Below are 27,830 nucleotides of genomic sequence, written 5' to 3'. Positions count from 1 at the left end.
AGCTTTTAACTGTCCACTGCTCAACATAAGCCTCCCCTTTAGGGGGTTTTGCCAGTAGTTGCCACGCTTGGCAGGTGGATTGGCAATAGTTAATTGTCTCTTACTACACCCACGGGAAAGGATGGGGTAGTATAGTCTATGCCGGGACCGACGTGACGACAAATATAATTATATTTGTATGGAAGTGTTATACAGGATGTAAGGGACAGGTTGGCAAAAACTGAAACAGGGAATTCAGACTTATATTTGAAACAAACCAGTGGAAATTTTTTCCAAAAAATTCAAATATTTTCCTGATTTTTTATTTACAGTCATGTAATCTATAATAATATGTCATAATATAAATAAATAATACTACTTTATAGTGAAATACTATGAAATACCAAAAATAGCAATATAATATACGTATGGAAATCCTACCGCAACGCACGGAATCAGCGGTCAACGCCACAAGCGTATGAAAATTACCTACGAAGAAACGCCATTGAGCGCATATTATAGGTTGCAGGTATCGCGCTTTGTGTGAATCGTAAATTTCAAATGCATTCCGCGACGTCTATATACGAATGCTTAATGTATATGGTAGTAGTGCATTTCTGTGGGAAAAATCTACCATCTGACTCAGACCATTCATCTGAATCAGCTATTTTTGTTTTGACCAACCTGTCCCTTCCACCCTGTATAATGTAAATCTGTACATTCTTGCCGATTTGCATGAATGCTGTAAATCGTATTGAAGTTGATATGCTGCCCCATATTTAAATACAATGCAAAATCCGCCAGCTAAGCGTGGCAACTACTGACAAAACCCCCCAAAGGGGAGGCTTATGTTCAGCAGTGGATAGTTAAAAGCTGATAATGATATGATGATATTATATATTGAATTATCAAATTTTCTGCAGAAATATTTTGCTACTTGCAACACTGAAGTGATATCAGCCCCTAAGAACAAGAATGTTTGTATCTGTTTGGGCTAATCAGCTCAAAGATTTCGAAATTTTATCAACCATACAAGGTGTATTCTTGTTCTTAGGCTGTACCATGAAATAACTTCATGGGCTCTACTTAGCTCTACATAGGTTAATTAAATTGTCAATGTCATGAGGTGAGTCAGTTCAGATCTGTCATCTCGCCAAATCTTCGCACCGTCTGTCATCATATTCCAAGTGTACATGTGCATATTGTTCATATTGCGGTAAATGCAGATAAAAAGAGAAAAATCTTATAAATTTCTTTAAAATTGTCATAAACTGAAAGCACTTTGCCTTTACGATGGCAGATATTGAAAAATTGACAATACGTAAGTTAAACTATTTAATTTTTACATTATAACCCTGTTTACACGTATGCAATTAATCTGTTTTTTTTACAGAGGATGAGATTTACACGTCCGAGAAGAACGGAAACGACAGTACTGGCAATGGAACATCAGAGAAACCGTTCAAGACTATCCTTCAGGCTATGCGTCACGCAGGCAAGGAGCCATTCCCTAAAATCTTTGTAGACGCCAAAGAAGAAGGCAAAGTATATGAACCCGCGGCAAAATCGCAGCTGAAAAAGATACAGAAAATATGGGTGAGGGAAACCCACAAAGCGGCTGATAAAGCCAAAGCAGAGGAGGAGAGCAATGAAAAAAGACTGCAGAACCTTGAGGAAGCTAAGAAAATAGTGATCCAAGTAGATCCAAATCTACCTAAAGCAAAGACTGTGAAAATAGCAGAGGGTAAGTTGTTCCTTAGCTCATTTATTTCTCTGTACTTTTGTTACGGACAATCCATATTTAAATAATGAAAAAAGTTACCAATATGCTTATATATTGCATCATCTTATTACTGCATGGAAATTGTGTTATAACATAGGTTTAAGCCATATGCTGTGTAGTCCCAGCAACATTCTTCATCTTTCACCTTCATTTCCATGTGATGTGAAACACCATAAAACATATCCAAAGCCTTACTGCAGTTGCTAATCCACCTGCCAAAGCATTTTTTTTTATACAAATTAGAATGGCAAACAAGCTGATGGTCTACCTGATGGAAAGTGATAACCGTCACCTATAGACATGAGCAGTACCATGGATATAACAGAGTATACTGTTATGCCCATGATACCATTGCCATTCCTGAGGACTAAGGTGTTATTCCTCTGTACCCAGTAAATTCACGCCATATCCCACCCTTCAAACCGTAACACAGCCATACAATCACAACTGCTTCACAGTTGTAACACAAATGGGACAGACATACCCAAGTACTTCGAGTTTTGTACAAAGTCTCCCTCTGGTCCCTTTGTCATATAGTTAGCATGCTTGTATGCCAACTATATGACAAAACCTCACACTTATGACTTATGTTTAGCAGTGGACAGGCAGACAATATTTAAATTGAAATTGAGTTTTGTGAGTGTATGGAAGAGTATTTATTACTTTTTCATGTTAAAATTATTAATTTGGAAAGTGTATAGGTTTTTTTTATGGGTGAAAATGGTATAGTAACCCCGCCTGTGCTAATGGGATACACTGGCAGAGCACCAGTGAAGGGTGATAGATGACAATGAAAACAGGCCAGTTAGCCCATCATGATGAATTCATCAGGAATTAACCATGATAGTTTCTAGGGAGAACCGCGTGGAGGTCGAACTGGTTGGGTATATTGCTAGCAATGGGATTCTAAGTCTCCATTACTAACAATCCCTTTCCCCCCAACATGTTATACTCTATATATATATATATATATATATATATATATATATATGTATATATATATATATATATATGTATATATATATGTATATATATATATGTATATATATATATATATATATATATATATATATATATATATATATATATATATATATATATATATATATATATATATATATATATATATATATATATATATATATATATATATATATATATATATATATATATATATATATATGAATAATAGTTTTGCTACTAAGGACTTGGCCACCTATTACTATAAAACAAAATATATAAAATGGTTGTGTGCAGCAATATATGTGTGATATGATTATAGTAAAGTTGATATTATAGATAATTTTATTTCTATAAAATACTGACTACCACTATCTACATAAACATAAAGTGTTATATTTAATATCAATGATATATTTGATATTGAAATAAATTATGAAATTATTGCATCAAATATTTACTTAGAACTTTAGAAGATAAGATTGTAAATATGAACATTCTTGTCTATTGTATTGTATATTATTTTCTTTAAATGCATCAGCAGTGTTATTGTTAAATATTTGAATTAGATATAGATACCTCAGTAACATATCAATATCAAGATTTATTAAATTGGTTTTATAAAAGCAAGTATGATAGTAAGCAGGCTGGACTGTGTGTACGTTAGTCGCTGCTGCGCAATTTCCAATGGAATTGTGCAGCAGTGATTATCTGCATATTATTGCGGTAGTCACTTACCATCAGGTGAGCCGCATGCTCGTTTGCCCCCCCTGTGTTGTAAAAAAAAATATTATATGTGTGTGTGTGTGTGTGTGTGTGTGTATTGTGTATGTAAATTTACTAACATTAGTTTTAAGAATATTGTTACTAATAAATATTTAATGGACCAAAAAAGTCCGAAATAAAAATTATTATTATAATAACACCTTAGTCTTTGAGAATGGCAATTTTAATATATATAAGTATGTACATCAATTACTACCACATTTAAGTATTTTAACACTGTCCTAAAGATGGCTGAGAAAGAATGCTTTTAGCATTATGTCTGTCTTGTACACATGCCCTGAAAAATTTACTAAATAAATAAATAGTAAAAAGTTTATCATGAGTGTCACAATGTATTTGGTAGTTTCCATATTTATAGGCGATCAATATCAATCTAATGCACAGTAAAATTCTATGTACATGTAACGGATTTAATAGCGAATGGTGTTCTCTACCAGTGAACCATTGGTCAAACCGAGAAATGAGTAGGCAGTGCATTATTGAATAGAGGAAAAATAAATTATAATTTTTATTACAACTGTGTGATACCTTTGTGTATACATAACATATACGTAATTGTATATTAAATATTTGACCAATAACATCTGAGTAAATAAAAGGAAATAATGGAGAAACCATATTAAAGTTGCTTTTGTTTTCAATAAGTGCCTTCTACTTGGAAAATACGTAATGAGAACGTTACATTATTATTCACCGCCATTACGTTTTAACAATCCATTAACATCCAATGTCTGGACATTGGTCTATTAGGAAGGAAATTATTCATAATTAACTCATTCATAATTAATCATTTCAGTCATTATCTGTCCACTGCTGTACATATATCTCCCTCTAGACTGACATAAGGAATGTAATATAACTAATGTAATTAAATTTTAAATAGAGAGTGTTTTTACATAGGAGATATTTAGGAAAAAAATATATGGAAGACCTTAACCCTTAAAAGCCTGATTTTTTAAATCAAATTAAAAAATATATAAGTGTACCCTTTACTGTGTTTACTAATGGGGAAAAATAGTAAAAAAAAAAAAACCATATATTTATATTGAAAAAAAAATTTGTTAACATGTAAACAGCCAAATATTACAATAAAATCGATTGTAGGCGCCCAATGCGATTTATAACCCCGGTATCAAATTTGAAACTTCAGGTATTTAAGGGTTAAGAACAGTAGAAGCTAAAACAATATTTTTTTTTATGAATTTTGTTTATGTTTTTTTTTCTGGTATCACAAAAAAACTACTGCATAAAAACGGATGCAGTTTTTACAGTTGTTTTCCTAAAGATCTAATATAAATAGCAGTGTGTTTTAGTTTAATATTCCATATATAGAAGTGATGTTTGATTTACGTATTTGAAGTAGCAGGCAAAAAGCTAGGATTATAGTAAAGAGAAAATTACTTTTATAAATTTTTATTGTACTTACATACTTTAAAAATTTTGGGGTAACTAGTTGAAGATTTAATCTAATGCATTCTATACTAGCTAAATTTCACGGCTTCGTCGGCGTGGATCTGTACATAAAATATCCTACGTGTAAACTTACACTTTTGTAGTTTAGTTACAAACTTTAGTAGTTTTTACATGAAAGAGTAAGAAATATCCATCCAGGCATCTAAAAATTTGAAAATTTACTATATTTTTCATCCAACTTCAAAAAGGAGGTTTTTAATTTTTTTATACAGTGAACACTATGTAAGCAACTCATTTGAACCAATTTTAATAAAAAAAATTCATATTGCGGAAAATTGCTTATAGGGGAAAAGAAGTATAAAAATACTTTAGAAAAGTACTATACAAGCCTTGGCCACAACTAGTCATTGATGGACTCACGTATGTGTGCCTCGGCCCACATTTGCACGTTCGTCCATCAATGCCTCAGTTGCTGGCCGCTGCAGTAATGTACTATTACTTATTTCATTTAATAACTAAGCTGAGTAGAATAAATAAAATATAAAGAATATTGCTTATAGAGAGGTTGCTTATATAGAGCGTCCACTGTATTTGTTGTGAACCGATTTAGGAAATCTTTTTTTTTATCCGAAAAGATATACTTACACGTTAGTCCATAGAAATTTTATTAAAATCGATTCAGCAGTTTAGTTTTAAATCAAAATTACTGTTTTTGTCATTTGAGACAGACAGAATTGAGACAATTGAGGCCTGTTTTTATTGTGGAATTTATTATTTCGTTTATACCAGAGGGAGACTGTACAAAAGTCGATTGCTTGGGTACCTCTATCCCCTTCGTGTTTCTACCTTGAAGCAGTTGTGTTTGCATGACTGTGTTTCGGTTTGAAGGATGGGATATGGCGTGAATTTACTGGGTACAGAGGAATAACACCTGAGTCCTCAGGAATGGCAACGCATGAAGGGTATCATGGGCGAAACAGTACACTCTGTTATGTCCATGGTACTGCTCATGTCTATAGGCGACGGTTACCACTTTCCATCAGGTGGGCCGTCAGCTTGTTTGCCATTCTAAGTTGTATAAAAAAAAGGTACTGTAAATGTTATAGTACATTCTGAGATATCCATAGTGCCTTTCTTATCGATTGCAGTTACCCCTTTCCATCAGATAGGGCCTTTTTTTTTATTTATAAAAGAAAAATATAATATTTTCAGCTGGCGACTACCGAGGTCAGCGTATTTGCGTCCGTGGCTGGGTACATCGTCTCAGAAGGCAAGGCAAAGCGCTCGCTTTCTTGACGCTGCGCGATGGTACTGGTTACCTGCAGTGCGTACTCCACGGGTTACTATGCCAGACTTACAACGCACTAGTGCTGTCTACGGAATCGTCGGTTATCTTATATGGGAAATTGGAGGCTGTGCCTGAAGGGAAGACGGTGAGTATTCATATTTCTTTATAAACCAATCTAACATTTTTTGTCATAAAATGATAAGTCAATATTTACATTATAATTTTTAAATTTACAAAAATAAATGATAATAATAACAGTAAATTAAAAAAGAATGGGCTTTCCTTCGGGTGTTGTAAAAGGTAACTGAGGGAACTTAATGGTTGAGAAAGGGGTAGCAATACCCCTCTTAAAACATCACCAAAAGCCTAACTGCGGTTGCCAACCCGCCCGCCAAGCGTGGCAACTACTGGCAAATCCCCCATTATGGAGGACTATGTTCAGCAGTGGGCAGTTAAGGGCTAATTTAATGATGATGATGTATTACTAATGGAGACCAGTAGACAATCTTTTCATGAAATTAATTATTTTTTTGCTGTATATATATATTCTTTATTGCACTAAAACATACAGTAACAACAATAAGTTAATAACAATGTTAACAAAGGCAAACTTATCTCTAAAAGAGATTTCTTCTAGTCAATCTAACACAGTGGCATAGGAAGTAGTGAGTGGGCAGTAGTAGTGCTAAACAGATTATTATATAAATAGCACATAAAATTAAAAAAAGAAAGGATATATTTAAGTTTCCATACAACAGATTTACTTAAAGCTATAATATATTGAAATTAAATAATAATAAAAGGGAAAGGTGTCAGTGGAATCTAATTCTTTTACGTTTACCATAGATATTAAACTATATAAACTCTATTGTAAATGAAGCCGATTCTAAGACGCCATTTTTCTAAACCTAATTCTTAATATATAAATAAATAAATCGATTAGAAATCTAGTTCATATTGATCCTTAGAATTAAGATTTCGTTGCGATTAGAAATAGAAATTTTAAAGATAGGTTATAAAAATGGCATTTCAGTATTGGCTCCAATAATTTGCATTATTTGAATTTGAGTACATAAAATTTAGTTATTTTTGTGTAATTGTTTTTTTTTTTAATAAATCTCAATAAATGAAGGTAGCAGCAAGTTTACCAGTCTAATATTTGTGCATTATGCCTGTATATTTAATATTATCTATCCTACATCTTCTTGTTGATGTGTGTATACAGGCACCAGGTGGTCATGAGTTGACTGCAGACTATTGGGAGTTGGTCGGTCTCGCGCCGCCAGGTGGCGCTGATGCCATACTGAACGAGGAAGCTTTGCCCGATGTACAGTTGGACAACAGGTATTTTTTATTTTATAACGTGAGCTATAACGTCATGCCAATATTTTTGATTTATGAAAAATTAAGTGTCATTTAATCTCTGTGTTTTGCATAAACAACTAGACGTATTTGCATAAAATTTAGTATTGTAATAAAACATTTTATAAAATAATGTTTATTCAAGATTTATATAATATGTACATACATAAGGAATTTCATAAAAATATCTGTGTCTATATATATTTTTTGTGTAAGTCTTTTAAGTAAGAAAAAGATATTGGGATATCCCAATATCTTATATATCTCACTAATATAATAGAAACTGTAATTAAAAAATGTGATGATGACATGGGACATATTCAATGAAAATTGATATCCCTCATGTCTTAAGAAAACCAATAGATGTCAAACAATTTTTTTTTTAGAATTTTTTTCTATCTGTTTGTATGTTTATTTCAATATCAACATGTACTTATGCTCTTTTTAACACCATGTATTTCATGTTTCAAGTGAATAATAAATAAATATACGAATCACTCAAAAATTACTATACCAAACTGGATACAGTTTTCATTTTATTTTTTTTTTTTTTTTTATTTTAATTGTTTATAGAAATTTGCATGCCTTGCGTACACTTAGAACATCTGTTTCATGTAATAATTTAGTGATTAAAGAAAAAATATGTTGTAGGCACATAATGATCCGTGGCGAGAATACGTCGAAAGTGCTGCGGGCTCGCGCGGCCGTGACGCGGGCCTTCCGCGAGCACTTCGCCTCCCGCCGCTACACCGAGGTCACGCCGCCCACGCTCGTGCAGACCCAGTGCGAGGGCGGCAGCACCCTCTTCAAGTTCAGCTTCTTCGGGTATGGATCGCAACTTTGTGTGTTTGAAGTGTGTTCACGTTAGAGTTGTCTATACAATGACAAGGCGAGACATAAATTAGATTGAATGAACGAATGAATTTTTATTTACTGCATATTGATATTTGCCAGTAGCAGATCTTAAAATTAATTACAATTGTTCAGCAATATTTACCGTTACATAAATGTTTAAATATTTTTCTACAATTACTAAAATAATACAGTCATAATATTAATATATAATATTAATAAAATTGATTACTTTAAATTACCAGAGGGAGACTTTGTACAAAAGTCGATTGCTTGGGTACCTCTGTCCCATTTGTGTTTCTACCGTGAAGCAGTTGTGTTTGCATGGCTGTGTTTCGGTTTGAAGGGTGGGATATGACGTGAATTTTCTGGGTACGGAGGAATAACACCTGAGTCCTCAGGAATGGCAACGCATGGGGGGTATCATGGGCGAAACAGTATACTGTGTTATGTCCATGGTACTACTCATGTCTATAGGCGACGGTTACCACTTTCCATCAGGTGGGCCGTCAGCTTGTTTGCCATTCTAAGTTGTATAAAAAAAAATTACATTTATTATATATAAGTCATGTTTAATTTTTTACAATGTTAAGCTTAATTCATAAATTACAATTATTTAAAAAGTCTTTTACAGAATAGAAACAATTATTAATTAGATAGTCAAATAGTTTTGTTTTAAACTGTGTGTTTTAATATTATCTGATAATTTATTGTATATTTTTAATAGCCATGCAATAACAATTTCTTTGAAACATCTTAAGCCCCCATGGCGGTATTTCTAATTTTTTTTTTGAAGTTTTTGACTTCTATTTGTGGATTTGATTACAAATAATTCAATATATTTTTTGGAGAAACAAGTAAAGAGCCAGTAACCGCAAAATCTTTATCTAGGCAAGTTACATTTTGCATAAGACTTTTTAACCAAAGGAACGCTACATAAAAGATGTCTACATGAGTACGTTAGTTTCATTGATGTTTCTGTCTGATGCCACTGTGCTTACATTCAAATGCCCTAAATGATTTTATAGTCGAATAATAAAAAAATAGATAAAAATAATATAGAATAATTAATAAATAAGTCTTTTACAGGTAAACACAACATGTACTATTATAATACTTAATAATTATTAACAATGACAATATCTGGACAATAAATAGATTAAGAGCTTATGACAAAATGTTCTTTAGTAGGTTATATCTGCTGATGCTATGCTATGATGACGTAAGATGGAAATAAATAACATGTCTGTTATTGATATTACTATACGTTCTTGCTAGCTGTGCGCGAATCCGAATTATTTCATTATTCAAATAATTGGTAATTACTAATTTTATATTCGACTGTAAAATCATACAGGGCATTTGAATGACAACATTGACTTCTAAATTGATAATTAAGATCTTTATAAAATCGAATTATTAACTTTAAAATGGAATATTTGTAAATTTACATAAATAGAAATATATTTATGTATTAAATCATCTTTACAAAAGAAAACACTTTAATCATTCACTATAGTTAAGATTTTTCAATAAGCAATTTGCAACCACTTTTTGCGTATTATTATAGTAGTATATGTGCACGCCTGCATAACACACCATTTGTATATTTTCTTCCTTGGTAAACAGTAAAACTTAACAAAAATAAACTTATCAAACTTGTGTGTGACACTCGATGATTGTTTACTTCCATATGACGTCATTAACGCCATATTGCTCAAAGGTTGCGTTATGGTATGGCGGCCTATTTAAATTGTATTTTTTTTTATTTACTATTTTTTGAAGAAATTATGTGAATTAAAAATAACCGCTTTTAGAGAGATTTGTAAACACCACTAAATAGTCTGAGACGATTTTCAAAACTTAGTCAAGTAACTTATTGTTTGTATATATAATAACTTCTATTTTTCATTAGACGGGCCATCAGTTTGTTTGTAATTATAAGTATTGTAAAAAAAAAAGATTAATTTGTGTCGCAGCGAGCCAGCATACCTGACGCAGAGCTCGCAGCTGTACCTGGAGACGTGCCTGCCGACGCTGGGCGACGTGTACTGCATCGCGCAGTCCTACCGCGCCGAGCAATCGCGCACCAGGCGACATCTGGCCGAGTATGTACTTTATGTATTTACCACAGGGAGACTTTGTACAAAAGTCGATTGCTTGGGTACCTTTATCCCATTCGTGTTTAAACCGTGAAGCAGTTGTGTTTGCATGGCTGTGTTTCGATTTGAAGGGTGGGATATGGCGTGAATTTATTGGGTACAGAGGAATAACACCTGAGTCCTCAGGAATGGCAACGCATGGTGGGTATCATGGGCGAAACAGTATACTCTGTTATGTCCATGGTACTGCTCATGTCTATAGGCGACGGTTACCACTTTCCATCAGGTGGGCCGTCAGCTTGTTTGCCATTCTAAGTTGTATATAAAAAAAAATATCCTTATTAATATTACAAAACTAGCTGTTTCCCGTGATTTTGCCCGTATAATTAATAAGTACATAAAGTAATCGTATGTGCTAAATTCGGATAGAACCTATCCAATATAAGTACAAACATCCATCTCTTTTCAAATTTTCGTATTTATAACATTAATAGGATGCAAAATTATTCTGAAATTATATATGAATTTTAAAATACTGAGTTATATAATTGTTATTACGTGCATTATATAATTTTTTTTTATACCACTGAGGTAGCAAACAAGCATACGGCCCACCTGATGGGAAGCGTAGCCTATGAACGCCTACAATACCAGACGTATTACGCGCGCGTTGCCGACCCTGAAGAAACCTCTTTACCCCCCTTTTGAAGAACCCCATGCTATGTAGTCTCTTGGGAAAACCTCGGCAGGGAGCTCATTCCATTTGAGCAGGCTTTATTTTTTAAAAATAATTTAAATAAATATAATAAATTAAAAAATAATAGAAAGCACCACAAAATCATTTCAAAACAACATAGAACGACATTATTCATTAAAAGTGTCTTAGGGATGGCACCTAGAATATATAATAAATTACCTAAATCCCTCACAGACATAGATGACATAAAAAAAAATATAAAACTAAACTCTATGAATACCTAGTAAACAGAACATACTATTCAATTTCCATAATTATATTTTTTTTACTATAAATGTGACATTGCTGATTTTTCTTTTTATATATTTTTTTTTCTTATATAATTGTAAATTTGTATACCTCGATAGATGGGGTTGATCATAGAGGACTTATATTGTTTTACTTACCATCCATTGTTACCTATGTATTAATAAATAAATAAATATTGGTTAAAGTTGGCTTTGTTAATTAGATGGTTATGTTTATGTAGCCTTTAAATGGTATTAATTTAAAATATATGAAATTTTCATTATAACGACTATATAAATCAAATTAATTGTAATTTTAGAATATAATGTAATTACCTATAAAACAGTAATTTAGAGAAATTTTTAAATTTAAGAGTAATGGCGCCCCCAATCTGTCCCAGTGTCTAATGAAATCATGTATAATTTAACATTACAGATACAGCCACGTTGAAGCTGAATGCCCATTCATCACGTTCGACGAGTTACTCGACCGTCTAGAGGACTTGGTGGTGGACGTGGTAGACCGAGTGTTAGAATCAGACGCCGCACACCTTGTGCACGAACTGAACCCCGATTTCAAGGTCAGTTTTAAATATGGAAAGATTTTTTAGTATTTTTTTTTATTTCGTAGAATGAATAGAAAAGTATAGTGTATTTTGCTTGTCAGGGTTTATTGCGTAAGTCCTCTTATATTGCTCACTGAAAGTGTATACTTGATAGTATAAATTATAAATCTAGAGTCTTAAAAACTATTCATTTAAGAGGCTGTAATCACATGTTAAGCGGAAGTCCCATTAGGTATTCACATAAGTACATGCTATATAAAATGATTAATAAATGTTTTCTTTTTTTCCTAATTTGTATTCCTATGTGAAATAACGTAAAAAAAGCTACGAGTTTGAGTTAAATGTACATGTTTTCTATAATGCTTACTAATTTAATATTTAAATTCCACTCCACAAAAATTTTTTAGAGACAAAAAATTGACAAATGCAAAGACAAGAATTGCCAAAAGTGTCGTGTAACATTTGATAGTCATTCTGTTTTTAACTGACTTCAAAAAAGGGAGGTCCTCAATTCGATTGTATTTCTTTTTAATGTTTGTTAGTTACATAACTCCGTCAGTTGTAAATCAATTCTTCAAGAGAATTCTTTTTTTTTACCTGAAACAATATACTTGCAGATTGGTCTCCTGGAAATTTTATCAAAATAGGTTTAATAGTTTGATATTAATTTTATTGTCAAATGAATTGTCTGATTATTTACTACTAGCTCTTTGCCTGCTGCTTCGTACGCGCGGATTTCAGAAGTAGAAAAACCAATGAAATAAACCGCTTCTAAATGGCGTGCCAATTTATATATATACACGTTTACCATCAGACGGACTATAATGTTTGTTTGCCCACCTTCGTAATATTAAATAAAAACTTTAATAACAACACGACTCTGCTCAAATGCATGTAAGAGACATGCAGTTTTATTATTAGATTACTCGATTATTGATTTGTGATGGTATTTCAGAGGCCGAAGAGGCCATTCAGACGCATGGCGTACAGCGAGGCGATAGAGTACTTGCGGGCCAACAACATCACTAAAGAAGACGGCTCGTTCTACGAATTCGGAGAGGTGAACATTATTATATATACGGCAGGTGGCCATAGCTATGCTGTTTCCTCCGACTCGAAACATAGATTTTTTTTTTTTTGTTGAATGAAAATGGAATGGTAACCTCGCCTGCGCTAACGGGATACGCTGACGAGGCACCAGTGAATGGTGATAAATGAGGATGAAAACAGGCCAGTTAGCCCATCGTGATGAATTCATCTGGAATTAATCATGATAGTTTTCAGGGGGAACCGCGAGGAGGTCGACCTGGTTGGGTATATTGCTAGCAATGGGATTCTTAGTCTCCATTACTAACAATCCCTTTCCCCCCACTCGAAACATAGTTAACAAAAACTAAACTACCCTGGCCGTGAACTAATAATAAATAGTAATTTGAATAGTTACAAAATTCACACTTTTATTTTCAAGTCACAATAAATTTCGAATTTGAATTTCTAGGAGAAACCGCGTGGAGGTCGACATGATAGGGTCCGGGTACTCGTATATTGCTAGCAAAATGAGACAGTTAGACTTAATTACTAACAATCTCTTTCCCCACTAGTCTATGATGTAATATTTAATTGTAAACGTACCAACACCAATATTTCAGGACATACCAGAGATGCCGGAGCGCAAAATGACTGACGCTATAGGTGAACCGATCCTACTATGCAAATTTCCATTGGAGATCAAATCTTTCTACATGTCGCGGTGTGCGGACGACCGTCGCCTCACAGAATCTGTGGATGTACTGATGCCGGGCGTAGGAGAGATCGTCGGCGGCTCCATGAGGATATGGGACTACGAGGAACTTATGGAGGGTGAGTTCGCTTTATTTTTTACTAGCTTTAACCCATTATTTTGCTTATGTACATGTACATCAATAAATAAGAATATGAGTTACCCGTTTACCACATGGTTTGAATTAACCAATTCCATTTGGCCATTTAAGAGTGATGAAGTAACGAACATTATCTTATGTACAAACTTTCACATTTATAATGTAATTAGACTAGCTTTTTTAAAGTACAAAAGCATGTAAATAAATTACTTAAATAAAATTATCCGTAGCTTCGTCATTTTTTTTTTCAAGAAATAAAAATTAATCGTGACTAATCCATAGCTAATTCGCCTGGAATTAATTATGGTGGTTTACAGAGTGATGGAGGGATGGAGGGATGGGAGTAGTAATAACACCTTAGTTCACAGGAATGGTAACGCATAGGGGTATCATGGGCGAAACAGTATACTCTGTTATGTCCATGGTACTGTTCATGTTTATAGGCGACGATTATCAGGTGGGCCGTCAGCTTGTTTGCCATTCTAAATTGCATAAAAAAGAAACAGCCATCCATCTTTCCTTACAAACTTTTGCAGTTATAATATTAATAAGTTTCGATGTGTCCAAGGCCCATATGAATTAATAGTGCATTACTACAAAGGTCATCAGAAATCAAATAAATTATGTGAATGTGTAATTAATTTTGTTAAATACTAAATAATGCAAATACTTAGGCACCTCGTTGACCAAATGTCAGCAGGTGCCTTGGAGTTTGCATTACTTCATTTACATTTTGCATAACAATGCTCACATTGTTTGGTATTTTGTATGAAAATTAGAAGTTTGTCCGTCTATTAAGTATGTTATATGGACTAATAATGCTCGGATTTAGGTGAATCTTTTCTATTTTTGTTTAGTGACAATTCTTACAATAAATAAAGGCGTTTGGTTTTTTTCTTATTCATTCATGCGTAAACGGTTGAATGAATTCGAAAATGGATTAATAAAAATGGATTTTCTGAAATACCAAATAAACAAAAAAGAAGCCAGACGTAGAGTATTTTTATTTGTTTTTAGTTTTTATTTTTGTATTTTCTATAACTTTAAAGTCACAATATATTTACATTTATATAATTTCGGCAGGCTACAAACGCGAGGGCATCGACTCCTCCCCGTACTACTGGTACACGGATCAGCGAAAGTTCGGCTCCGTACCACACGGCGGGTACGGCCTCGGCCTCGAACGCTTCCTGTGCTGGTTACTGGCGCGGCCGCACATCCGTGACGTCTGTCTCTACCCCCGGTTCCTTGATCGCTGCACACCTTGAGTACTCTTCCCACAACTCCACGAGTCTACCTGTATGCTGGCCACACACAAACAGTATACAGGGGTCATTATTATATTCGTTGCGAAGAAAAACTGTTATTTTAAAATATTTAATAAATTCGGACTAAGGTATTTTTTGTAGCAAAATGAAATATGCTATTGAGTCTTGCGTTACTTCTAGTATCAGCATTAAACGAATTTAAAACTGAAATGTGTTATACAAAATAATTTGCTGGAACTAATCCTGTTTTTTTTTTTATAAATTGATTTTAGTAATGTAGTAAAATTTTAGTTGCTTGTATGAATGGCTTTCAATAAATACCATTCCTGGTGCTCCAAATGTACGGTATTTAAACTGAAGGCGAATTCACAGGGGTGAAAAGACCAAGTTTTCACATATTGTAAAGATCGATTCCGACTACAAGATACGATTTATACAAATGCATATTTTATATTGTATCAATAATTATTTAATGTATAAATCAGAATCGTTATGTAAATTCGGCGACAGACGCATCGCTTTTTATACACTACAATCCTGGTCACGGCACCAAAATTACCTTTTGTGTTTGACACTTTGAAACTGAATCATTTACTCAACTATCATAGAATGATTAAGGAAGCTGAAGTAAAATATCACATAGAAATTTTATTTTTTTCGCATCGATATATAAATGTGTGTGTAAACTCCAACATTTACAGTGGAAGCATCATTACATGTACACGGCACAAACAATAAATACTATTAAAGTCATAACTCTTCTACCATTTAAAAGAATTCCACATTTCACCTTGTAACAATCTGTTGCTTGTGCAATTGTAAAATAATTATATTCGAGGAATCTCGAAAATGCAGATTTGAAATTTGATTTGCAAATTTTTGCAAAAATTACGCCTGTTTTAGGGTTCCATTAGATTATTAGAAAGGTCAGTATCTCACCATCAATTATGTCGCCAGATTTACTCCATTATTCTGTTACAAATATTTTATGTATAATAATGTATAATATAATGCTAAATCTCCAAATCCAATGAGGGCATCTTAAATAGTTTAACATAATACAAATTATTTTGTGACAAAAAGTGTACGCTAACTGTATTTTTGTTGTACAAAAATTATTTTTATTAAATTATTTTAAAGCTTGCTGGTTTGAAATAAACGAGACAAAAATCAATTGGTTGTATTTTTATTCGTGGTTTGGTCAAGTTATCAGTATCTTAATTTCTTTTTGACTTTTTTTTCCATCGATTTTGCAATAGCTTTACACTTTATCTTTATTACAAACTTCAAAAACAATTTATAATATTTGTGAATGATACGATGATATGAACAATTTGTACATAAACATTTTGCTTTTAAAGGTCTCAGTTTTTTATATTGAAATTCCGAAGTTTAAATCTTATTATGTGATTACTATTTTCGATCACCGAAATTACGCGACCGAAAGATACGCAGAAATTGGCACTAGCCAAAATGTCCTTTTTTAAATTTTCATTCAGAAATATGTAAAAATAGCTGTATCTCGCGGTTATGTCCGCATAAAAACGAATGCATAATATACACTATCTACAATTTGTTAATGGACGAGAATGAAACCTGCACTATCGGTATACGCTGGTATGGTACCAGTGAGAGATTACATATAGGTGAGAATGTAGTGAGCCCGTCATGACGAATTCCACAAGACTTAACCACGATGGTTACCAGGGAGAACCGCGTCGACATATTTCTAACAATGTGCTAACTTAGCACCTACCCAAGTATCAAATTTCATTTAAATCGTCCATTAGTTTTTGCGTGGAAAAGTAACAGACGTTTATCTATCCTTACAAACTTCATATTTATTATATAATTAGCTGTATTTATTATATATGTAGCTGTGGTGATTAAAATCTGATCTAAGGGGCTGGATGGATATAAAAAAAATTTGTATACAGGTATAAATAAATACCAAATGAAGAATGAATAGGTAATAAAAAACAGTGATTTAATAACAACATATGATACCTAATATTATTTTGATTTAAAAACTAAACTACTAAACAGATTTTGATAAAATTTCTGTAGGATCAATCTGTAAACTTTCAGTTGTAAAAAGAATCTTCCAAATCGATTTACAATTGACGGAGTTAGGAGGTAACAAACAAAAAATATAATCGAATTGAGAACCTCCTTCTTTGAAGTCGGTTGAAAGAAAAACAACAGTAACTGGTAGAATATATTTATTTCTATTAACTTATTTACAATATTGTCTTGCATTGCTTATTATAATTTTCTAATCTAAGAGTAACTTTGAAAATACTTGAGAGCCTTTTGATATAATGAAAAAAAAAAACATTTGAGTTTCCTGAGTATTAATATTTGGCTTAATTTAATCTTTAATGGCAATTAAACTATATAGTAAGCTAAGGTATTGTAGTAAAAAAAGGGAACTTTCTAATAGACCTGTTCATTGACAAGCTTTATTACGAGGGTTTGCACCAAAGCATAGCAACGTCTGAATTTTTCAAAAATTTCTATATTTCTGAGTTATTGTTGAAAATATAATAGCAAATTATATTGTTAATTTTGCAATAAGATTTTCATTGACCTAATTTTGATATTTGACAGTATGTGAATGTGAGAAAGACTCTGTTTTCCGCGCTTAGCCTCTCATTTGGGCCGTTGTGCGTGTGAGTCGTGGATAGTACAGCCAACCTAGCTCCACCCAGAAGCGCAGAAGCTTCCTGGGTTCTTCACAGGCCTCACGGAGCGACCTCACCGTTCCGAGGATTTCTATTATATTTGACAGTAAAAAGAGTGGAAATTTTAAGGGCAAAATATTGAAATATAGAAGTAAGTAGTAGCAAAATAGATATTTAGATTTATTTGCATAATGTTCTATGCTTAGGTTCTATAATTAATATTTCGATTCGATTTCAAAAACTTTTTTTCAGAAATATTGAAAATGTTATTGTAAAAAATAATCTTTGAACTACTTGTATTTTTGTCAAAAAAATCAATCCAGTACTTATTATTCTTATAAAATATAATATGTACTTTATTTACTTTAACAATAAAATTGAAAATAATTTGATTATTTTTGAAACTTGACAGGAATTACAGACTTTGTCATTACTGAAACAGGAATTGAAAGCTGTTCATTATCTCTATTAATTTAGATTCAGTCTATAACAAAAATTTCGGAATTGAAATTCCTTGTTCTTAGGTCTATATTTTTTTTTTTTTTAATATCTATTGGCAAGTCGTTAGTACTGCCATGAAGAATATATTTAAAAAGCTGTATGATTATTATTAAATATACCTAGATAGGTAGATTGTCTATGAGTTTTTACATTAATGTATATCTATTAATTTAAGGCAGCCATTCTGCGTCCGTTTCTAAATTCCGGCTTATTTCACCAGAGGGCGCTTCTGTAAGGTCTTCTTTGCTATTAGCTACCTTGTGGTATACCTTTTTGCCAGCTTCTACCACGTATTCTACGCCGTCAGCTGTAATTTTTTAAATTACATATACAAATATAAATTAAACATTATCTTGGAGTGTGTAGTATGGTACAATTTGACAACTTTCATGACGTAGCAGTTTAACACACTTACTTCCAGTGGTAGAGGGTTCGATTCGAACCGGAATGTGTATAGATATGTCTTTCAGCACCTAAAGTACCAACTCTGCTTAGTTATAATTTTAGTACATTAACATTTTTTATCAATATTGTCTTAAATACGGTGTATTCATCTAGACGAACGGTAATGTACCAAAACGCCTAAAATAAACATTATAGCAATGTTTCCTTGGTGTAAAAATTTTCGCAAATGCAAACACACGTATTTAACGCGTTTTAACAACAGAATTTAATTAAGATCTTCAATTGGACTTCATTTTTTTATATCTCTGAATATCTTTTGCAAATAACAAATTTTAATAATTATCTTTAATTTAAAGATTTTCTAATTTTATCAATATTGAAATCTATCATGTAATAATGTGGGAAAGAGACCCTTCCGTTAGGTGGAACGAGGATCTTAAATGTGTTCGAAGTGGCTTGGGAAAGAAAAACAAAATATTTACCAATGGCTCCACCGGTTTTCCTCACCGCCTCCCCAATGTTGTGTGACGAGAACGTCTCTGGATCTATGTTAATATTTACACCCTCAGTTGTTCCGTTGACGTGTTTTGGACATTCGCTCTGGGAAATGATGGACAGATCATATGGGTCCACCCCGAAGGAAGACAACTTTGAACGCATCTGCCAAAGAAATAGTATGTTTAAAAAAATAGGTAATAATAGGTATTTAGGAATGGTCATGATACATGAATTTATGTCATGAATCCCTGATTCAGGATCCCTATGAATCTCTGATGATGGAGTAATTGTAAACAATTATTTATTTTCAACGACTTCAAAAAGTAAGTTATCAATACGGTTATATTTACTTTTATGTTTGTTACCTCTTAGTCAGTTATCAATTATTTTTTAACTAAAAAGATTTACTTATAAATAGGTCCCATAAAAAAATATTAAACTCGGTTATTGAACCGATTTTAATATTTTTTTATTATGTAATTTTTTGAATATTTTTGGTTATTTTTAATTTTTTGAATATTAAAAATTATTTAATTTTAAAATTAAAATAACTTTTAACAAAATATCAAAATACACAATTGAAGTCACTTTTTTGTTGAACACAATTTCTTATCGTTATAGAATATTATATTTTAATGGATAATAATGTATTGGTAACCCCGTCAAACGGTATACGCTGGCGGGACACCAGTGAGGGATGATAAGTGAGAATGAAAAGGCAGGTCAGTTAGCCCATCCAGATGAATACACCTAGGCTTCAGCTCAATAGTTTCCAGGGAGGACCATGTGAAGGTCGACCTGACAGAGTATATTGCTAGCAATGGGACTGACAGTCCGTATTACTAATAATCCTTTCCCCTTTTCCGCAATGTAAAGTTAGATAAATATACCTTCTACTTACTTTATCAACATACATCCTGTCAAGTTCCTTAGACCTGGACAGTATGGTGGCAGACCGTCTATGCGCAAACGCAAGCTTCTGACACGTGAATATGGCCGCGTATGTTGTGTAATCGGTAGCCATCACTGTATAACTCGCTGAGCCAGCCACACCTGATGGTTTCACAAAAAATTTGTGAGTTTTTTAATGACGACTTTTAAACTTATTTCATATCCTTTTTATTTAAAAAAACAATTGAAAGCAAGTTGAAAGTGGTAACTGTTGATAATATTTGAATTGGGAATTCGCGCGTTTCTCATCTTTTTTTTATTTATTTTTTTATACCACGAAGGTATCAAACAAGTATACGTCTTTATAATATAATAATGTTTTATACCCAAAATCATAGCAAATTAAATTATTATTAGCTCGAGTCAATGTATCAAATAATTTTAATAACACACTCCTCAAATGTATTGTAAGGAATCATCAGCAATCTACGAGTATGAGAGAAAGGTCTATGTTCAGCAATGGATAGATGACGGCTGATATGATGATGATGATGACACTTCAAATCTTAATATAACTGCGTAAGATAGTCGCGTGGACAATTTTCTATAATTCCCATAGTACGTGATACCTAGGTACTATGTCTATGTACAATCTCAAAGGAGGATAAAACTCCAAGAAATAAGTTTAATAATCGCTAGAAAAATATAGTTCATTATCTGTTTTTTTTTTTTTTTATTATTATGTTGAAGTAATTTAGCAGAGTAATTATTGTTGTATTTAAACACACGACTCGTATTCCTATTTATATATTTATTAATATTTTTAAGTTATAAAATGTATTGGAGGCGACATATTTCTTTTTTTGATTGTTGATATTCGCGACACAGTTTTATGCTTCTGCGGATATCATCGTTTTTCAATAATATTGTAACTAATGTTTTTGTTCCAAATAAAGAATTATTATTATTATTTTCTTACAATTACCAGACACTGACCAGAGAACATCACTCTATACACATCAAACATAGACTAAGAAAGTTGTCATTATTAAAAAATGTGTGGATTGCTTTTTCAACAAAAATAAAAAATACTCACTAAGAGGGAACCGCACTTTCATTCTGCCGGGAATCGAAGGGTCCGGAACTGTCAATATTCCCGTGTACCTACAAACAAAATTAAATAGAAATGTCGAATGTATGTAATGCAATTTATACATTTATATTGTTTAGTTGGTCTTATCTTACATTGTTTTATGAGAATGAACACTACATGCTCATGTTTGAATTTCACATAACAGGTTTTATCATAAAAACTTGGAATAGTTTGTTTGCTATTCAGTTTTCCCCTTACAATATAATATGGGTAATTTAAAAAACATATTAAAGGCTGGCATAGGTAAAATCTATATTATTAGAAGCTTTAAAGATATATAACGATATAATTTTCGAAGAGGGTTTTAAGGTGTCTTAAAGATCGGCAAAGGGCTTGCGACATCCCTGGTATTACAGGCGTCCATAGACTATCAGACGGGATGTAAACTTGTTTGCCACCATAGTATAAAAAAAAAATATAGTCTTTTAGTACATCTTCTTTTTTTTTCTTCTTAATTTACACTTACCTGTAGTCATGTTTCAAAGGCGTGAGGCCCAGAATAAAATGCTGCGATATTTGCTCTAGTTCATATTTCCCCGGCTCGTCGGTCTTCGTGAAGTTGTATGTGATACAATTGGACGCTGTCGATGTTTTCTGGATGACGTACCATACTCCTAACATCTGAAAAAGGAGGGGAAAGGATTATTAGGAATGCTGTTTAACAGCCCAATTGCTAGCAATGTATCCTATCAGGTCAACCTCCTGGAAAGCATCGTGGATAATAACTGTTTAATTTATCACGATGGGCTAACTGACATGTTTTCATTCTCACCTATCACCCTTCACTGGTGCCCTGCCCGTGAATGATCGACTAACAAAAAAGATAATATAATAATAGAGGATATTTTAATGCGAACTTATGAATTTATTTCTTATATATAATATATATATGTGTGTGAGAGTACACAAACACTTGTTGCTGTACTCTCACACACACAAGATTGATCCGAACCATTTATTTGAACAAAAAGACACCAGATATAATTCGAATAATAATGACATTATTGTTAACTATTTCAGACACTGTGAATAAGCAACTATAATGAAGAATTTATGTATCTACTTTCTATTAATCGATGTATTTTATATTCTTAATAAGATTGTGTCCCACAAAAAAAAACTTATTACAATAATAGCAAACTCTTAGGTTTACAATAAAGATCTTTGTATTTAATTTTTAAACTACTTAATTTTAACTTAAAATCTAAATTACCTACTGAATTGATTTCGATAAAATTTCTTTAGAAACCAAAGTATATCGTTACAGATGAAATAGAATTTTACAAATCGGTTTATAACTGGCGGAGTTCTGAAGTGTAACAAACATAAAAAAATACAACTAAACTGAGAACCTCCTTTTTAAGTCGGTTTAAAACGTCAATATTTTTATAAACCTACTTCATCTACTGAAGTGTTTTGTCTTTTTCTATTGTACTAATTTTCTATTTAAAAAAAAAAGTAACAATCACTACAATAATTCTAATAGATTTTAAGTTTTACGAATGACGCGTCTATAGCGGATGATAATGTTATAGTAACCCGCCTGCGCTAACGGAATACACTGATGGGGCACTAGTGAGGGATGATAGGTGAGAATGAAAAGGCAGGTCAGTTAATCCAACGTGACGATTACACCTGGAATTCAGCACGATGAGATCCACGTGGAAAGTGACCTGACAGAGTATATTACTAACAATGGGACTAGTATTCCGCATTAATAACAAATCCTTCCCCCCCCCCCCCTCCCTATTTGGGTTAGGTTTAGTGCGCTGGGTTGGGTCCTCAAATCGGGGAGAAGGGATATATATATATTATATATATATATATATATATATATATATATATATATATATATATATATATATATATATATATATATATATATATATATAAGCATATATATATATATATATAAGCATAACCACGGTTCCACCATCCTGACTAATTTATTGTTGAATTCGGCGCGATGGGACAACTGACCTGCCTTTTCATTTTCACTAGTGTCCCGTCAGTGTATACCGATAGCGCAGGCGGAGTTACTATTCCATTATCGTATTAAAAAGAAATCCCGTTATCTGGTTCCTCATAACATAAAGTATCCCAGCTTGAGAGGCAGGTGATTAGTGTTGTTTAAAAACATGTATTCTTTGAAAAGCCTCGAGTTAAAATGCACCAGTACTTATAGCATTCCAGTGATAGTCTTATCATGTCCCGAACGATTACATGACAATCCGGGACGTTATGCGTCTAGATGTGTCCGTTGAACTGATAACAGAGTCATTAAGACAGTCGTTTTGTTATCTAATGGCTAAGAAATTTTATCACCTCCTTTCTGTTCTTTGTATTTAGAAAGTGATCATATTAAAACCGGTTCTGTGAGTGTCGATGTGGTGTCGTGTGATGCGTCATTGTCATGTCTGACCGGGGTCAATTTCCTCTCATTAGCGCCTTTATGAATCCTTTGTTTGTTCAAACTAGATATAAGATCACCTAACGGTGGACGAATAGAGGTCTTGGGGGAAAAGGGATTGTTAGTAACGGATTCTAACCGCCTCATTGTTAGCAATATACCCTATCAGATCGACCTCCACGTGGTTCCTCCTGGAAACCATCGTGGTTAATTCTTGTTGAATTATTCACGATGGGTTAACTGACTTGCCTTTATCCTCACCTGTCACCTATCACTGGTGCCCCGCCAGCGTATATCGATAGCACAGGCGAGGATACCATTTTACTTTCACCCATTAAAAAAAACAATAGAGTTTTTAATTACAGTATAATGCGATCTGTTGGTATATACATTCAGTACTCGTAACTTCGAAAGAGTTAAATATCTTTGACTTTCTTAAATTTAAATTTTACATTCCTACAGATAATATAATATAATACTTTTTGTTTTAATAGATGATAATGAACTGGTGCACCCGCCAATGTTCACAATATACAATGCCAGTGGAGATTGAAATAATGAGAATGAAGTCAGGTTTTTTTTTGATGAGTGAAAATGATATGGTAACCCCGCCTGCGCTAACGGGATACGCTGGCGGAGCACCAGTGAAGGGTGATCGATGAGAATGAAAACAGGCCAGTTAGCCCATCATGATGAATTCATCAGGAATTAACCATGATAGTTTCCAGGGGGAACCGCGAGGAGGTAGACCTGGTTGGGTATATTGCTAGCAATGGGATTCTCAGTCTCCATTACTAATAATCCCTTTCCCCCCTAAGACCATCGTGGTGAATTCAGTAGTAATTAACTACGATAATTTCCAGGGAGAGCAGCGGTAATATCGACCTGTCGAGGAAAGGACTAGTTTTTTTGTTATTTTACTGGTTAGTCGATTAGAATTATTTTGTTTAGTTCCGCTACTTTATGTATATATACCAACACTCGAAGATTGACTACTTTTATTATTACCAGAAGTTCTACGACCTTCCATATTAGTTATTAATCTCCGACCACTATTCAGTTCACGCACGTTTTGCGACATGTGTTTCGCCTGTGATGTGAGCCTAGTGTTAACTAGTCGACTTCCATATTCCATAACCTGTTACTAACGCCATCTAGAAATAGTAAATTTAATTGATTTCCCTACTTTTTAAATCCACAAGTATGAAATAGCGGGCAAAAAGCTTTTATTAGAATAGAATAAAAGAATAATGGTAGATAAAAACGCACTGAAAATGTATCTTCGAAATAATTTAAAATAAATCTAACAATGAATATTTGTATACACATCCGCGCAAAACAGCAAACAACTACCATCTTATTTAATATAACAATTTTCATAACTTCATCCATTTTAAATGTGATGAAATGCCTATACGTGATATTTGGTTTCATTTTTTTTATAAACTTTTTTTTTTTATATTGTACAAAGGGGCAACGAGTGTGCGTATTTGGTGGTATGTGACTATTGCCGCTTGTTAATAGTAAATACCCGCAATTCTGAAGGAATTGCAAGAGCGCTGCCAACCTTTTAAAAAGGAATATGCTCTTTTCTTGAAGGTTGACTATGTACCTAGCTCTATCTATACTATACCCTGCCCCCTTATATGTAATACATATTTACTTCGCAGAAACAATTCTTCGTACATAATCGTTATTTATAGTCTTATTAAATGATAAACATATGATAAGACTGGATATGACCTATGACTTCATATAGATAATTATCTTTATATACTTAATTTATTTTATTTCAAAATCTACGAATGATTATTAAAACTTTTGTTTGCAGAAAAAGATTAAAAGAAAGCATAACTTTAAATCGAGCATAATGTCTAATCAAGATAAAATTTTACATGTTTACAAGGAAAAAAGTGATTATTAGTAATGGGAACTTTTATTTTTTTGATGGATGATAATGGAATGGTTACCCCGCCTGCGCTATTGGTAAACACTAGCGAGGCACCAGTGAGAGATGATTGGTGAGGATGAAAAGGCAGGCCAGTTAGCCCATTGGGACTAACAGCCCCAATGCAAGCAGTGTACTCTGTCACGTAGACCTCGCAGCAGTGGCGTAACAATAGGGTGGCAGGGCTGGCAAAACGCCACGGGCCCTCGACCTAAAAGGGCCCCGGCTCAAGAGGACGCGAGCTCAGAAATATACATATATACTTTTTTTTACATTGTACTTGAGTATTTTATTTTACTTGAATAGTATTTTTTTTTTACTGATAGGGTCTCATCAAAAGAATTTGCTACAGGCCCCAAATAGTATAGTTACGCTACTGCCTCGCAGTTCACCTAGAAACCATCGTGCTTAATTCCAGATGAGTTATAAACTAAACTATAGACTAAAATAAATAACTCTAATCCACCCCGCAAGAGGGGAAGGGATTATTAGTAATGCGGACTACCAGTCTCTTTGCTAGCAATGTATACTATCAGGTCAATCTCTACGTAGTCCCCCTGGAAACCATCATGTTGAATTCCACGTGTATTCATCACGATGGGCTGCCTTTTCATTCTCACCTAGCATCCTTGCTTGGTGACACTCCAGCGTATACCGTTAGCGCGGACGGGGTTACCATTAGCATCTATTAAAAAAACCCATCCTGGATGTAACAACACCGTCTAGTCCAAAATAAGCAGAGCTTATACTGTTTTTATGGTATGGGATCGAATGGTAACTCGCCTACTTTATCCATATTAAAATGACAGGGTACCTACCAATATACGATAAATGAACTTGGATTCCGATTTAGAGGGTAGAATAATATAATTAAAGGTTATGTTTCCCAAAAAAAAAATGTGTCAAAACTAATTATTTTGATTTAAAAACTAAATTATTAATTCAACTTTGATAAAATCTCTTTAGACCAACCAATAAGCATATCTTTCAGATATAAAATAATGTTCCAAATCAGTTTACAACTGACTGAGTTATGAGGAAACAAATATAAAAAAAATACAATCGAATCGAGGCCCTCTTTCTTTTTGAAGTAATTTGAAAACTTTAAAAAACAAAAATTATAAAGTTTTAGTGAATAAAAATGGTTTCAGTCCTATTTTATCTGTGACATTGCAGCTCTTATATGCAACAGTCGATTTCAATGCGGTTAGAACAAAATAGTGTGTTACTTATAGTTTTAATACCTTTGTCTGTGTGTTTACTTTCGAACATATCCTAAACGTTTAAATATGCTTTTTTAACATTAAATATTATGATGTTTAAACAGTTTTTCTGTGTCCTATCTGTCTGTGAGATAGGACAGTTCCAAACGAGTGAAGTTACTTCAAAGTTGACTTAAAATTTTAAGGCTCTACTATTTAAAAATACAAAGTTTAAACAGACATTATTATACAGTTAAATTTAATCGATAACAAAGTGTAGTTTACTTTTAAAATTTCCTACTCATTAACAGTAATTTAGTTATCAACATTTCCTGCTCATCAAAACAATAAATTATTGTTTATATTGTAAGCGTGAAAACCGTCCAGAAAGATTATCTATAGGTCATTTAAGTTAATACTGATACGCATTCATTGTAATTTTAAAATACGTAAACAAATTAAAAAAAAATGTACCTTATTCATTTCAAATCCTGGCATAGGCTCGACGACAGGACATGCTCCTAAATGGTATGTATGCGAGAGAGCTCTCCCACATATCGCCAGCAAAACAAACACAGATAAAGTAAACATTTTTAAAATTAGAACGAGACGTGTTTCCTCTCCGACGTCAACTTGCAGACTGGTCAGTTCAATTCACTTCTCGGCGACCATTACCAACCATTCATATAAACCGCTGCTAGGGTGTATCAAAACCGCGAATGTGTGTTTTCTTAGAAATGTTTACGAAAAACTGTTTTATTCATTATAGAAATTTGACTTTTTATATTTTATTTATTAGCGATTCTACGAAGAAATGACAAAACATATATCCCAATATAATATGTTGACATTTATATACATTATAAGTAAAACGTATTTGAAATAGGAAAGGAAATAAATTCTTTTTATTGGGAG

General features: G+C 33.0%; 2 protein-coding genes across 2 annotated transcripts; one reads left to right on the top strand and one right to left on the bottom strand.

The window, feature by feature from the left end:
• The first annotated feature begins 1,132 nt into the window (after positions 1-1,132).
• On the top strand, positions 1,133-16,397 carry LOC113520458 (asparagine--tRNA ligase, cytoplasmic). Its single transcript, XM_052895991.1, has 10 exons — positions 1,133-1,300; positions 1,373-1,723; positions 6,134-6,354; positions 7,435-7,553; positions 8,223-8,396; positions 10,403-10,531; positions 11,946-12,090; positions 13,031-13,135; positions 13,725-13,935; positions 15,039-16,397. The coding sequence occupies exons 1-10, from the start codon at positions 1,273-1,275 to the stop codon at positions 15,221-15,223; spliced, it is 1,668 nt and encodes a 555-aa protein (XP_052751951.1). The 5' UTR covers positions 1,133-1,272; the 3' UTR covers positions 15,224-16,397.
• A 1,031-nt stretch (positions 16,398-17,428) lies between these two features.
• LOC113510478 (apolipoprotein D-like) lies at positions 17,429-27,580 on the bottom strand. The gene is made up of 6 exons (XM_026893933.3): positions 27,390-27,580; positions 21,822-21,976; positions 21,299-21,366; positions 20,213-20,364; positions 19,296-19,473; positions 17,429-18,715 (listed from the first exon to the last, which is right to left on the bottom strand). The coding sequence occupies exons 1-6, from the start codon at positions 27,504-27,506 to the stop codon at positions 18,579-18,581; spliced, it is 807 nt and encodes a 268-aa protein (XP_026749734.1). The 5' UTR covers positions 27,507-27,580; the 3' UTR covers positions 17,429-18,578.
• Positions 27,581-27,830: the final 250 nt, after the last annotated feature.

Source organism: Galleria mellonella, unplaced genomic scaffold (genome assembly GCF_026898425.1).
Source record: "Galleria mellonella isolate WM207_F2 unplaced genomic scaffold, CSIRO_AGI_GalMel_v1 utg312, whole genome shotgun sequence".
Taxonomy (NCBI): domain Eukaryota; kingdom Metazoa; phylum Arthropoda; class Insecta; order Lepidoptera; family Pyralidae; genus Galleria; species Galleria mellonella.
Note: the sequence above shows the minus strand (reverse complement) of the source record. Positions and strands in the feature narration are given on the sequence as shown.

Bases quoted from the DNA above. Each gene is read 5' to 3' on its own strand.
- LOC113520458 (XM_052895991.1), top strand. From the start codon at position 1,273: ATGGCAGATATTGAAAAATTGACAATAC. The intron at 1,724-6,133 runs GTAAGTTGTTCC...TAATATTTTCAG, and splicing joins GACTGTGAAAATAGCAGAGG to CTGGCGACTACCGAGGTCAG. The intron at 10,532-11,945 runs GTATGTACTTTA...TTAACATTACAG, and splicing joins ACCAGGCGACATCTGGCCGA to ATACAGCCACGTTGAAGCTG.
- LOC113510478 (XM_026893933.3), bottom strand. From the start codon at position 27,506: ATGTTTACTTTATCTGTGTTTGTTTTGCTGGCGATATGTGGGAGAGCT. The intron at 21,367-21,821 runs GTAAGTGTAAAT...TTTTGTTTGTAG, and splicing joins CCTTTGAAACATGACTACAG to GTACACGGGAATATTGACAG. The intron at 20,365-21,298 runs GTGAGTATTTTT...TGAAACCATCAG, and splicing joins GAAAGTGCGGTTCCCTCTTA to GTGTGGCTGGCTCAGCGAGT.